Source organism: Psittacula echo (genome assembly GCF_963264785.1).
Source record: "Psittacula echo genome assembly, chromosome: 4".
NCBI lineage: Eukaryota > Metazoa > Chordata > Aves > Psittaciformes > Psittacidae > Psittacula > Psittacula echo.
The window spans coordinates 19267213-19282852 of NC_137738.1; the positions used below are offsets into that span (position 1 = coordinate 19267213).

The following is a 15640-nucleotide window of genomic DNA, read 5'->3' on the forward strand; positions in this document are numbered from 1 at the left end:
TGATGGGTGGACCACTCAGTGGACAAAGAACTGGCTGGCTGGCCGCACGCAAAGAGTTGTGGTCAATGGCTCGATGTCCGGCTGGAGACGAGTAACGAGTGGTGTCCCTCAGGGATCGGTGTTGGGACTGGTCTTGTTCAACAGCTTTGTCAGTGACATGGACAGTGGGATTGAGTGCGCCCTCAGCAAGTTTGCCGATGACACCAAGCTGTGTGCTTCAGTTGATACACTGGAGGGAAGGAATGCCATTTAGAAGGATCTTGACACGCTTGTGAAGCGGACTGATGCCAACCTTATGAAGTTTAACCATGCCAAGTGCAAGGTCCTACAGCTGGGTCAGATCAATCCCAGGCACAGCTACAGGTTGGGCAAAGAAGAGATTCAGAGCAGCCCTGCAGAGAAGGACCTGGGGGAGTTGGTCGATGAGAAAATGAACATGAGCCAGCAGTGTGCGCTTGCAGCCCAGAAAGTCAACCGTATCCTTGGGCTGCATTAAAAGAAGCGCGACCAGCAGGTCGAAGGAGGTGATCCTGCCCCTCTACTCTGCTCTCGGGAGACCTCACTTGGAGTATTGTGTGCAGTTCTGGTGTCCTCAACATAAAATGCACATGGAACTGTTGGAACAAGTCCAGAGGAGGGCCACGAGGATGATCAGGGGACTGGAGCACTTCCCGTATGAAGATAGGCTGAGACAGTTGGGGCTGTTCATCCTGGAGAAGAGAAGGCTGCATGGAGACCTCATAGCAGCCTTCCAGTATCTGAAGGGGGGGCTATAGGAATGCTGAGGAGGGACTCTTCATTAGGGACTGTAGTGACAGGACAAGGCGTAACGGGTTCAAACTTAAACAGGGGAAGTTTAGATTGGATATAAGGAATCTTTACTGAGAGGGTGGTGAGGCACTGGAATGGGTTGCCCAAGGAAGTTGTGAATGCTCCATCCTTGGCGGTGTTCAAGGCCAGGTTGGATGAGGCCTTGGGTGGCATGGTTTAGTGTAAGGTGTCCCTGCCCATGGCAGGGGGGTTAGAACTAGATGATCTTAAGGTCCTTTTCAACCCTAACTATTCTATGATTCTATGACTCTATGATTCCATCTTACTTCCTATTGAGATGACCAAAACCAATCTGAGCAAAGATAATGTTATTTTTTTTTAATTCAATTAAGTATTTAAATCATGCAAGGAACGAAACAGTTAAAATAAAAACAAACATGAAAAATCTATTCCAGAAATGCAATTGCTACACATGAAGGAGAACTGTAATAATTCTACAAAGAATACGGATGGACAGATTGCAATATAATTGCGGAAACACACAAAAAGAATAAAAGGTCAGGTTCTGCAAGTACCACTAAGATAGAAATCAGGAACATGTGGACTCTGAGCATGTTTCATCAGTGCTCTCAGCACACTCAAAGGCCTGAGCAAGTGTTCTATGTTGGAATGGATGTCAGTTCAGTAGATGTGTGCCCACATCCTGATCTTAGGCAAATACATAGATAACTATAAGACAATGTATTTTACCTTACCTATATGACACATAACTTACCACATTGGGAACAGCAAGGTGTAGTTCCACTTTTAGAAGAGAAGCCACCTCTTGAGATTTGCTTGAATGGGCAGAAAGCTTTGTTCTCCCAAATGTAGTTTTGCTGAAAATAATTTTGAAACATGTCATAAATACTTCACCATGAAATGCCCTCAAATTATCTTGGAAATACAATTTTGAGCTACCTTTTCTGGGAAGGCCCTCATGAAGTTTTCATACTAAGTTATGAACTACTGGACAAAACTTACCGAAGCTTCTTGTTTAAAGGGTAATGATAATACCCAGAGCTCCATCATTCTGACAGAGGTTACCTTGGATCCAGCCATTGCTTTCAGATTTTTTTTTAACCAGAATATTTCCTGATTCTGGATTCTGATGCTTTAATTTAACAGAACTTAATGCCTTAATGATAGAACTCAACCAGTGCTTTGATTAGGACATAAGAAGGTTTTACTGACCATTTCATGTAACAACCTATCAAGAGTAAAAGTTGCTTCGTTCCATTTTAAATAAACATTCAATGGAACAGAAAAAACCCTAACACTTTCAAACATGATAAGCTAGTGAAAAATTATAAACACTGACCTGAACCCACTCAAAACTAGAAACTAAAGTGCAAATTGCAATTTCTAAATGCCATGACATGATATGGTGACCAAATAAGAGAGAATTCAACAATATGATACCATAGACAAATGTAAAGGACACACGCATATAAATTCCTGTTGACTTAAATAAGATTGGGATTTCAACACGTTTTCTATGAAAGATGTCCTCAGAAAAAGAACTGCCTTCAACATACATTAATGAAAAACCACCATCAAGTTCACCTGCTTAAAATTAATTCTCTTAATAGAATTCTAATATACTTTCCAATATACAATATATTATACTGAAGCAATTCTATCTCTGAAGCATATACCTATTTGAGCAGGGAAGAATCTATAAAAATTATACTGGGTATAGGAGAACTATAAAATCGTATGGATCTTGACATTATCATATAGAATTGATAAAGAGTGCATAGATGATCTTTACTCCATGGGAAACAATTCTGAGTGCAGAGTCATGCTTGCTGAAATAATCTGAAATGAGATGAACATATAGGCACACTACAGTATATTACCTAGAATGATCATTTAAGCTCTAGTCATTTGTGTCGGACTAACTGTACTAACAGCATTTTGAAAGCAATCCCAAGGAAAAACACATGGGAATAAAAAAGGGTGCAGGTAGAGGGGAAACAATACCAGAAATAAACTTCATTTTCTGCACAAAATCAAGTGCATAGACTATAACTAGCAACATTAAGAACTGAAGCATAAAAGTGCAGGCCAAAGCATCACTGCAACCTCAAGTGAATGCTCTCCATGTTTTGCTTGAGCTAAAAAGTCCAAGACCAAGAGGTCTGGGACCGTTTGATTAATGATACATGTGCATCTGTTATTACATGTGAGAATGTATATTTAAATTATTATAATAATACAGAAATAACTTTGTTCTGGTAATACTATTTAAGGAACCTTTCATTTGCAACTTACTTTGAAACAAATATTCTTTTTTTAAGACTATCCAAAGACAGTCGGGTGGCTTTCTGGAGGCTGTCTAGCAGCTGGTAACTGAAATAGGCAACCAACTCTTCAGATTTCTGTAATAAATAAAATGCACATTATCCCATATTGCATTCAGACAGGAACCTGAATATTATTTCAAAAGGTTTTAAGTCAAACATATTAGGTTTTGTCTGAAGGAATTTATACTGCAAGCTACATGAAAAATACAAGGGGAGAAGTTAGGGAGAAAATAGTTAGTATTTAAGTAAATAAGTAAAACCTGCATGAAAAAGAGAATATAGTATCTGAGGAAACTCAATTTGTCTTATTCAGAGACAGAATACTGAGATTTGGCTGAAGTCTCATACTCCTTCAGAAAAGCTGTCTGTAAAATCACCATGAAGTATGCAAAAATATTGTTATATATGTACTTTTTTTTTTTCAAATAAGAGACAAATACAGTAAAATCTCACTGTACTGGATGAAGAAGAACAAAAATACAGCAACATGCAATAATGACTAGCAAGAAACAACAGAATGCAATCTTGTAACATTACTGCATTTGTGCTTGCAAGTTTGTTCTCTACTTCCACTTTTCTGCTGAATATGAAGAGATTGTATACTTTAAGGAAAAAGTACAAAGGTGGTGAAGTTGGAAGAAGACGTAAAGGATGAATGTTTCCACCCACCCAAGAAGGAAAGCCTGTGTTATGGCTTAGGCACAATATTCTCTCCAAACTTTTACACTTACCACTTACATATCAGTAATTTGTTTAGTAAAGGTGATAACTGGAATAACATGGAATATATTTTTGAAAGCTACAATCTATTTTAAACTCACTTTGTAGGGAAACTATTTCATAATTTTTACATTAAATTTGATATAATTTATGTGATGTCTTTCTGTAACAGATTTCTATCTACCAAAACTCAAGATACTATTTACTAATATGATTGGTCTGAAAAAAAATTCCTTTCTGATCACAAAATACCATTTTAAACTCATCTTCTTTATCATGAGAAGGTGCAGAAGTACTCTTTTTGCTCTCGTTTTCATTTTCTCCAAACATTATACGTTTTTCTTTTACTGTAAATTTAAAGAAAAAAAAAAGAAAACAGAAAATAAAACCTTGTTAACTGAACATAGTGTTCTGCTTTTGCTGTTCCCTCTCTTTACAAACAAAACAATACTGATTTTTATTTTAGGAGTACCTGGATCAGCTAATTAGTTTTATTTCACACCTTTTTTTTTTACACCAGGAATCTGATTAACACCCCAGCCTACAAGCCTCAGCCTAAGAGATACCATGCACTACAGATATGTTATTAAAGATAGCTAGGCAGATATGGATATATCAGCTCGAAATGGGGGGGAGGGAGTGTGTGTGTGATATCAAGATAAACAGTTTAACAAAATACAAAGAAGTATATTTTCATCATTTTTTTACAGTTGCATGGTATTGAAATGCCTAGAGAACTGAACCTAATTGTGCCCCTATATCTGGAGGAAACTGAACCCAAAACGGAAAAATCCTGTGTTAGAAAAGGAGCTCCATTACTGAATAAGCCTCAAAATGCATTTTTCTTAAAAACATTTTCTTCAGCTATTTTACCTATAATGGTATAGCACCTCCTAAAATCTTTGTAACACATCCCAGAGCAGTGGGAACCAACCATATTGATGAGCTCTGAGCCTCGTACACTAGTAGTTGATAGTCAAATAACTGTACTAATTTAAACTGACCAGCTAGTTAAGCACTGGTATTTGAGATACAATTCTACTGTGACAGAAAAGTCACAGAAAGAAGGACAGTACCAAATATCCCATAGAGCTGAGAAAAGAGAAACACTGGATTTCACTGGGGGGAGGTTCTGTATAATATAATGAGCGACTAAGAGAAATGGAACCATAATGTTCTTCCTCTAGAGCAAATACCTTGGTAATCTAAACAAAAGGACAAAGTTTAATTCTAGAAACCCCAATACTAAAACACTGAATTACCTCTGTATTTCATAGGGTAGTGGTTTAGTTTAACAGAGGTAATTGAAGGCAGAACTGTGACACAGATCAAACCGCAGTGAGAGAGAGAAGACTGAAGAAAGTCAGCTAAAACAATTAAATTTTGATACGTACTAGCTAAATCACACGAGGGACAGATTTTTATTTAAATAATCAACATTATCTACCTGGTAAAATGGAGCTTTCTGAGGTTTTCTTAGGATATTCGATTTCATAATTCTGTTTAAATACAGATATTAGTTCTTGAACAGCATCTTCAATGTGCATGCTTTTGTGGTTCAATAACTCAGCACAATCTTTAGTATAAGCCTGTTAAATAAAAATATCAATAAATTATCTTAGCATCAGTGATTATCTTATTACTGCTTCTCTCTTCATGGACAGCCAAAACATTTCCCTGAACATTGCATTCTTCAAAATGAGACTGTTTCAGTGAAACAGCAACATTTTAAAAAGAAAACTGAGAAACCAAACCTAACCAAAAATCTTTACTCAAAAATATAAATATCTTCTGTTATCATTACATTTTTAATACTTTTACTTTCAAATTTTCATTTTTGAAATGCAACTGCATTTTTAAGGGCCGGAAGAAAATCCTGATTACTGAAGGGAGGTCACAGTCTGAATCTGAAATTACCCAAATACTCTTTCTAATGTCCTTAACAATTTTATTCACTTGCAGTAATTTGCTAACTAAATACTTTATTTTAGTCTCATTTGGAATCAAGAAAACTCTTACATTCTCAAATATACAAGTATTTTTTTGCCTTATCCTTTAAAAAAAACAGTTTGGAAAAAACAGGAGAAAAAAAGGCTGCATATGTCTGAGTATCTTCATACAAAAACATCTCATATAAATGTGAAGCAGTCAAATAGATAAAAATTATATGTGAAATGCTGCACCTCAAGTACCTCAAATACTCAAGAACCAATCTATCTTCATACAAAATATTGCCACAAAAATATTTTAACTACAAAAAAAAAAAAAAAAAAAAAAAAAAAACCCCACAAAAACCAAACCACCACGTATTTCCACAGTTGGAAAAATTCTTTCCTAGTTTTCTATTAATTTACTAAGGCATTCTTTCTAATATGCTCAAGAATTCAAATCCAAAGGTGTAAAGTGGCACGTACTTCGTTGGCGGTCAACATATCCTCTACTTTAATAGGATCCTCTACTGGTAATACAATTAGAAGAGTATTTGATATCTCTCTTAATATTGAAAAAATCTGCACTTCACTTAAATCAGTAACCTAAAAAGAGAAAATCATAATAATATCGTACATTTCTCTTTAAAGCATAACGTATTCTATTTTATAGAGTTCTAACAGGTATGCAACGTTTTGCAGAAAAATAAAAATTGTATCTCTCTACCCAGTGAAAACACAAGAACCTTACATAGTGGAAAATCCTCTAAGAATGTGAATCATAACAGAAAAAAAAAATAAACAACCCATGAGTAAAAGCACCAACACAGAAAATTTCAAGATGAGAGAAGCAAAGAAACAAAGAAGCATAGCAATGCCTCACAAGTTACGGTAACTTGGTGAATATTTTAAAGGCTATATTCAGTCTGTTTTTATTGTGAATTATCTTCTTTCTCTATTATCTACAGAGGGAATTTAGGGAGACAAGTACCCTTCAAAAAATATAGTCTTTGTTAACATGCTCCATTGCAGACTATGAACAATGAAAGACCAGATAAAAGTCTGGAAACTATTCAGTTACTATTGCCACAGAAAACAAGAACTCAGTTGCTGGGAGTGTAAGTATTTAAATCTCACATAGTATAACAACATCTAAAAAGATTAGTAGTATGCACAATTTCATTTCAGGCAGTCCTTTAAAAAAAAAGATCTTGTAGCTCTTAAGTGTCTGCACCGGTTCCATGTTGGCAAACCAAGACATATGAATCCTTGAGAAAGTGAAATCTTTAATTTTGTGTTTTCACCTATTTCTTCACAGATTTCCAGTTATCATCACCATATTTTTAAATTCTTTGCATGAATGAAATTAATTCACAGACAGTATAAGCCAAGACTACTTTTGCACCATAACAGCAATGATCCAATAATTTTTGAATGAGTTTTTCTTGGTAGCTTTTGAGATGATCAGCTTTGGAGACTGGTTGAATGAATGGCAATAGAAAGAATTATCTCTTTTTTCCAAGAATGCCATCGGAAACTGGTCCCAAGACTAGAAGTAGCTTCTTTAAACTTATTTTTCTTCTTTCCTGCAAGTTTAGGAAATAATGGAACAGAAAGGAACTCTTGCTCCATGATACTATCCATGATACTAGGTATCTTTGTTGGTTTAACAGCAGTTTTGGGAAGACACACAGTACGTAAGACCCCAAATCATTCAAATTATGCACAATACACTGCTGCTAGATTAAATAAAAGAATAACAAAACAAGTTAATATGTTTAGATTCTTGTTCATGGTCTTTCTGGCCATGAGTTGCAAGGCAAGAGGAAGTCTGCTGTAACTTGCTTGATGGGTTAGTCTTCAGTCCGTCTTTTAGTCAACATAGCTTTTCACCGGTTTTTATTCTAAGTTACAGCATTATTAGTATTCAGTCAAATATACAGAAGTGGCTTTATCATAGCAAAATCCAAACAAAACTGACTTCTGTGCAATTTTTAATGTTTTACCTGAAATATTCAGTATCTGTGATAACTCATCTTGTTTTTTACAATATCACTAATGTTTCTGGTTTACATCACTTTTTCAGTAGCTGTTTACAATATCCCACTCACAGTAATTGAAGGTCTAATCAACGAGTACTGGCTACACTGGATTTGGAGAAGGCTGAGGTTCTTAATGATTTCTTTGCCTCAGTCTTCACTCGCAAATGCTCTGAACATACTACTCAAGTCTTGGAAGGCAGATACAGGGACTGGGAGAATGAAGGCCTTAAGCCCACTGTAGGAGAGGATCAGGTTCAAGACCATCTTAAGAATCAGAACATGCACAAGTCCATGGGACCTGATGAAATCCATCCGCAGGTCCTGAAGGAGTTGGCAAATGAAGTTGCTAAGCCACTGTCCATCATATTGAAAAATCATGGCAGTCAGGTGAAGTTCCCAACGACTGGAAAAAGGGAAATATCACCCCCATTTTCAAGAAGGGGAAAATGGATGACCCAGGGAATTACAGACCAGTCAGTCTCACCTCTGTGCCTGGCAAAATCTTGGAGCAGATTCTCCTGGAAGGCATGCTAAGGCACATAAAAAGCAACAGGGTGGTTGGTGACAGCCAGCATGGCTTCACTAAGGGGAAATCCTGCCTGATCAATTTGGTGGCCTTCTATGATGGGACTACGGAATTGATGGACAGGGCCAGAGCAGTTGACGTCATCTACCTGGACTTGTGCAAAGCATTCAACACTGTCCCACATGACATTCTTGTCTCTACATTGGAGAGACATCAATTTGATAGATGGATCACTCAGTGGAGAACTGGCTTGATGGCTGCATGCAAAGAGCTGTGGTCAATGGCTGAATGTCCAGCTGGAGACCAGTAACAAGTAGTGTTCCTCAGGGATCGGTATTGGGACTGGTCTTGTTCAACATCTTTGTTGGTGACATGGACAGTGGGATTGAGTGCACCCTCAGCAAATTTGCCGATGACACCAAGCTGTGTGGTTCAGTTGATGCGCTGGAGGGAAGGAATGCCATCCAGAGGGACCTCGACATGCTTGTAAGGTGGGCTGATGCCAACCTGATGAAGTTTAACCATGAGAAGTGCAAGGTCCTACAGCTGGGTCAGGGCAAATCCAGGCACTCCTACAGGTTGGGCGGGGAAGAGAATCAGAGCAGCCCTGCAGAGAAGGACTTGGGGGTGTTGGTCGATGAGAAAATGAACATGAGCTGGCAGTGTGCCCTTGCAGCCCAGAAAGCCAACCGTATCCTTGGGCTGCATCAAAAGAAGTGTGACCAGCAGGTCGAAGGAGGTGATCCTGCCCCTCTACTCTGCTCTCGGGAGACCTCACTTGGAGTCTTGGATGCAGTTCTGGTGTCCTCATCATAAAATGCATATGGAACTGTTGGAACAAGTCCAGAGGAGGGCCACGAGGATGATCAGGGGACTGAAGCACCTCCCGTATGAAGAGAGGCTGACAAAGTTGGGGCTGTTCATCCTGGGGAAGAGAAGGCTGCGTGGAGACCTCATAGCAGCTTTCGAGTATCTGAAGGGGGCGTACAAGGATACCGGGGAGGGACTCTTCATTAGAGACTGTAGTGACAGGACAAGGGGTAATGGGTTCAAACTTAAACAGGGGAAGTTTAGATTGGGTATAAGGAGGAAGTTCTTTACTGTGAGGGTGGTGAGGCACTGGAATGGGTTGCCCAGGGAGGTTGTGAATGCTCCATCCTTGGCGGTGTTCAAGGCCAGGTTGGATAGAGCTTTGAGTGATGTGGTTTAGTGTGAGGTGTCCCTGCCCACGGCAGGGGTGTTTGAACTAGATGATCTTAAGGTCCTTTCCAACCCTAGTTATTCTATTCTATGATTCTATGATTCCATGATTCCAAGTTTACATCTTTTTTGCATTGATATCGGAGGGGTAAGAAAGTCAGAAATGTATACAACCTACATATTTAAGGAAAATAAAGTGTACCTACATAAGACATTGTTATTTCAGATAAATTAGGCTCAGAGAACTGTTAATTTCTTCCATAGCCAATCTGTTTTTTGGTGGCAAACAGAGCACTTGATTGTAATTACAGTTTTCTGACATACAGAAAAATAAGTGGATATACCCACCAGTGGCTAAAAATCTCCTAGAACAGGAGGCACAACTTAAAATATTCACTGGAGAGATCACAGCCATACAGTTCAACTGTCAAGCTAGAAGAATGATCTGACTATCAAGGTAAAGCCTTCAAAAGAAAAAGAACTAATACAGATCCTTAAGCATGTTAATGACATGAAAAGAATTCAGAAACTATGTGGCAAACACTAAGAGAGTAAAAAAGTACAGACCCAGTCAACATGCAGAGGGAAAAGCATACTCCCATTGATTACTTTATCGGCTGCACAAAGAGGAAACAGTTTCACAGTATGAATACAGTTATATATATATTTTATATATATTATATATTTTATATTATATATATATTTTATATAGACATATATATTTTTTCACAGTATGAATACAGGCTATGACTACAGTTAATGCTAAAAAGTTCTCCACTGGACAGTGTTTACATGGAGGCATCTTGTGTGAAACTGTGCTAATGAACAAGCACTCAAACAGAAGCAGAGATCAACTGAAAATCAGAGTGGCAGTAACAGAATCTGAGGATAAATGGAAAAACATTCTGTTGCAAGAACAGAAGCAAAGGTCAAACATTTAAGGATAATAATGGGAGAATAGTTGAGTACACCATTCTTCAAAATAAGAACATACTTTAAAAAGCAAACAAAATTTCTATGTATTTCAATGGATATAAAAATAAGTACAGATTTATTTCCAATACGAAGAGCAATGCAGTGGAAATAATTTCTCTAAACTCTAATTTCATTTATATAGTGATTAAGTGTATACCTTTTTCAAAAACTCTTTAAACATACACAAAACCTGATCAGCTTCTTGAAAGAAACTTTCCAGTGTCACAGATGACCAAGTCAACATTGTAAGTCCTTGCTTCAACACAGTTTCCATCTAAACATAAAAATATAATTTCATAGAATTAAAAAAAAACCTAATAAATAGACAATTTAAAGCAAATTCCATAATTATTATAATTACTAATGTCATTGATGAAAGGAAGAGCTATGTCTAAGTTTTGCAAGGAAGGTCACAAGTTTTTAAGGGAAACATCAAAGAAATTTATGCAATAAAAGGGAGGTAGTGCAGCCTTTGTCTACAATTGTCAAGTGCACATACAGTGCAAAGATCTTCCCCTTCCTTTTCTCCTGGATAGTCCACTACATTTCTCTTTTAACATATACCTCAGTCACTCTCAACAACCTCATTACTTGTTTTTCAACCTCATGTACCTAGCTAATGACATTTTTCATTCATCCCTTTTTGATTCACACCTATCCTGTCTAAATTTTGTTATAACCTCTATGCTGTTTTTTAAAATACTCTCTTCCCTACTGTTTCCTTTACTGAACTCTTGGTTCTACACAGTCTTTCTTCCAGATTTGAGGATTTTCAGCATGTAGCTGAAATCATTTCCCTGTCACTGTATGATTTACAACCAAGACCTTCCTTCATTGCAGATCCTGTACGTTCAAAGGAGATGGAATTGAGGAAAAGGAAGTCTTATACTACCACCAGGCCTTTCCAGACTCTCTCACAGAGCTCACATGATCTTTTTTGCCTAATCTCACTGATTTCCAATATACAGTCACCATAATTTTTAATTTTGTAATCCCCATCATCCTTGAAGTGACAGAACTTTAATTCTGCTTAATTGCAGGGAAACTTTGAACTGATTCCTCTCATATCTAATTTCAAATAGCCACCTATCATATCAGTTCTTTCATCTAACATTTATCAAGTCACTGCCTGGACCTCATGTACTCTCTTCATCCTAATCCTTCATTTGCTATGTCTATATCATAACTAAAACAATGAACTCAGTTTACACAGATACACAGCTATTTGCAAATACAGCCATTACTATCACCTTGATGTATATGTTTTCAGGGAATATATTTAACCTCACAATGCTGGGATGGTACCGTTACTGGTAACCAACACACCTAATTTAGAAGCAGTTTAAGGCTCTACATGAGTTTCTGTCAAATTCTGGCACCAGTGTAGCCATAGATTAAATATGCTCATTCCATGTTTGGATTTCTGCTTTCTTCTTTTCCTCCTATACATCAAAGACTTCTCTCCCTTCTTCAAAAAAACATTTTCATCTTCTGTTGTTTGTACAATACTCATCCTTCTCTTTTGCCAGTTGTTTCCTCTAAAATACAGAAGTGCATGATTCCCTCTATGATATAATCATATTTATAGTAGTATCATTAAAGTGAAGACTACCATCACCTTTTCTTTTATTAAACTCTTAGAGAGTCATGACAAGTTTTTTGTTTCTCGCACTTCAGCATATGCCAACTACGTAGTTGTACAAACTCTGCAACCTTTTAATATTATCACTTACAACCAAAGGGGAAGTATTATGTAGAACAATCACATTTATACACTTTCAAGTGTCTGGCAAAACAAAACGGCCTGTAGGATAAACAATCTCCATCTCCAATAAAACTGTACCTTTAGTGTAGTATATAGCCTTTCTACAACACCGAAAAGAGTGACTTAATTCACAAGGCTAATAATTCTCTCCAAGCAAAGACAAGGATCATGACATTTCAGCTAAATGAAAAACACAACTTGCCATGAAAACCTCTAAAACTGAAATAAGTGATAATTTACTTCCATGTCAAAGCCAGAGAATTGTATATATAAATAGACCCATGAAATAATTTTCTTTATTCTACTGGGTTTACATCTCATAAGCACTAAGATTATTCTACTGTAGCACACATTATTTGAGCACTGTATGAGAGATGCAAAAAGCAGATTATTGTTCTTAAAGGTTTTAGTAAAATTTTTTAAGTTCCCAATATGAAGACCCATCTAAATATTTTTAAATTATAAACTATTGGTAAGTTATTCTAACTTCTGAAGTATATTGAAGTGCATTTAGCAATACCAACCTTATTCATTTTTGGTGCCATTAGATTTACGAAACTCATTGGTGTTTTTTGACACAAATCTTCATAACATTGGAGAAGACCCTGTTAATTATTTGAAAGGACAGTATCAAGAAGAAAATTTAAGTGCTTTCCTTATTGAAACAAACTACCTCTTGCACAATTAAATCATCACAAAAAACCAGAAAGTACAAGACTACATTTGAAAACAAATGTAGAATTTTACACAGACTTTACATACCTATGTACATCATTTCTGGAATGTGATAAATCTGTATGTTGCTACACAAGGAAGAATGAAAGCAGCCTTTGCGCATCCCATGCTTTACACACAAACCTAAATGAAGCATCATCCTTCTCAAGAGCCAAAGACAGCTTGGGCTTCAGTGACCATAACTTGCAATACTCTTTTGAAGCTGATTATCATATGCCTTAGATAATTAAAGTCACATAAGCTCAGTTTTAAAATATCTCCTAGTCATATGCTTTGCACACACACACACACAGAGACAAAATCTTGTATGGTACACCTCACCCTCAAAATATAAGCTTCTCAAAATACTACAACAATAGCAAATACTACAATGATTATCAGAAATCTGACTTCTCTGGCAGGTAACCTGCAAAATTCTTGATGTTTTTGTGGCTCACCATATCTTCCAATCCAGAAGGATTCCAATCTTTGCATCTTAAAAATTCTGTAAAAATGTGCTTTACTGATTTTCAGAGACTGAACACATTTTGTATAGCTTTCATTATTTCATCACTAAAATATATTTAACATACCATGTGGTGTAAGAAATACATAGGGTTATATTGAAGTATACATTAGCCCATACAGCAATTAGCAGAGGTTCTTCAAATGAGAGTCTCTATTTCCACCTGTGGATTCCATAAATATAGCTTAAACTACTTCTTACCCAGCTTTAATCTTTATTTAACCATAGAAAAATTTCTAAGGTAAACAAGATATTTTCTTTTTTTAAACAGCAGTCATGATAATTTTTCAATTTACCTCTAAACGCAACTTGTTTGACATCAGTTTATTTTCTATTTTTACCATCTTTATTGCTTGCTCTGGTACTTGAAGACCCAACTTCATCATACATTTGGTTTCTCGGACAATCTCTGGAATTTTGGGATCAAAATTAACCAGGAACTTCTCAGTTCTAGGATGATGCAGCAATATTGTGGCTTGTAAGGCTGTAAAGACACTTTTATATCAGTTTTTAAGTAAACAATTGTTTCTGTTATATAAAGTATTAAGGAACACAGATTTCTCATATTATTATATAGTGATTAAATATGTATGGTTACTTGTAAAATAGCTTCACATTGTTTTCAGTTAAAGAAAATATACAGCTAACTTTCACCATATTACTTCCTCATTACTTTCGTATAGCCTTTCTCTTCATAAGCTAAACAAGTATCATATCCTGTCTTATTTGTGGCATATTTTTTCTTAGCTTGAATTTCAAAATTTTCTAATTCACTTTCTAAAGATCTGGAAGCACAACACTTTCATGAGATAGTATCTTACAGGAATTGGTTAACCCAGAGAATGAATGCTTAAATAGGGATATTGCAAAAATTCAAAACAAAACCACAAACACCAACACAAAAATTTGTGTTGACTGTATGACAACATCCTATACTTAGAGATCTACTCCTCGTTTTGAAGCCCACAGAGTGTCTACAGTCTACATAATTTTTTGTAAACTTCTGCCCTTGTTCACTCTTAAGGTGTTAAAGTTTGACTATCAAACATTTTTTGTAGGCATTGGGATAATTTAGCTGTATAAATTATTATAGTGGAAAGAAAACAGGAAAATTATTAAATTATATACAAAAACAATCCGAAAAAAGAAAAAAAAGAACAACAACAACAACAACAAAAAGAACAACTGTTTGCCTTAAATTTATTTCACTACTGTTTCTAGTCATCTGTCAGTGTACCAAGTCTGCAATCCTCTGTATCAAAACCAATGTTCAAGGTCAGGAAGGGACAGAAATTTATATCATTAGGCCTGCTTATTGGATCATGATTAATTTGCACATCTTAAGGGTAAATGATGCTTAAAAAATTATCTGATTTGCATAAAGGCAGCATTTAATAACAGTTAAAATAAAAAAGCCTTGTACATATTTAATTACTTACGATACTGCAATTGTGATATTTCCTTCTTCCATGCATCATGATAGACTACCTCAAATTCCACCAATAGGTAGGCAATTTTGTTGTATAACTGAACAACTGCTTTACCTTCTGGACTTGCCAAGATATTTGAATTTTTCTATGAAAATACAGTACATTCATATTAAAATTATGTCAGAAGAAAATTATTTGGGTCTTTCTCAATTTAACTATTGACTGTACTTAGTCAGGAAAGCTAAGGCCCAGTTAGAATTGAGTCTGACAAGGGATGCAAAAGATAATAGCAAGGACTTCTATAGGTATGCTGCAGACAGAAGACAGACAAGGGATAACGTGAGCCCTCTCTGGAAGCTATCGGGAGAACTGGCTACCCTGGATTTGGAGAAGGCTGAGGTTCTTAATGATTTCTTTGCCTCAGTCTTCACTCGCAAATGCTCTGAACACACTACCCAAGTCTTGGAAGGCAGATACAGGGACTGGGAGAATGAAGGCCTTAAGCCCACTGTAGGAGAGGATCAGGTTCAAGACCATCTTAAAAACCTGAACATGCACAAGTCCATGGGACCTGATGAAATCCATCCGTGGGTCCTGAAGGAGCTGGCGAATGAAGTTGCTAAGCTACTGTCCAGCATATTTGAAAAATCATGGCAGTCAGGTGAAGTTCCCAATGACTGGAAAAAGGGAAATAT

The 15640-nt window shown here is 36.5% G+C and overlaps 1 protein-coding gene across 1 annotated transcript in view; it reads right to left on the minus strand.

Moving 5' to 3' along the window:
- Positions 1 to 15640, minus strand: part of DNAH8 (dynein axonemal heavy chain 8) — a gene marked incomplete at its 3' end in the record, with an annotated part of 135210 nt that overhangs the window by 105133 nt on the left and 14437 nt on the right. Inside the window, exons 11-19 of the mRNA XM_080615859.1 lie at positions 14955 to 15090; positions 13812 to 13999; positions 12800 to 12880; positions 10668 to 10784; positions 6254 to 6373; positions 5287 to 5428; positions 4092 to 4186; positions 3088 to 3194; positions 1547 to 1649 (exon numbers count right to left, since the gene is read on the minus strand). Coding sequence (XP_080471985.1) covers positions 1547 to 1649; positions 3088 to 3194; positions 4092 to 4186; positions 5287 to 5428; positions 6254 to 6373; positions 10668 to 10784; positions 12800 to 12880; positions 13812 to 13999; positions 14955 to 15090 — 1089 coding nt within the window. The remainder of the gene's footprint in view (positions 1 to 1546; positions 1650 to 3087; positions 3195 to 4091; positions 4187 to 5286; positions 5429 to 6253; positions 6374 to 10667; positions 10785 to 12799; positions 12881 to 13811; positions 14000 to 14954; positions 15091 to 15640) is intronic.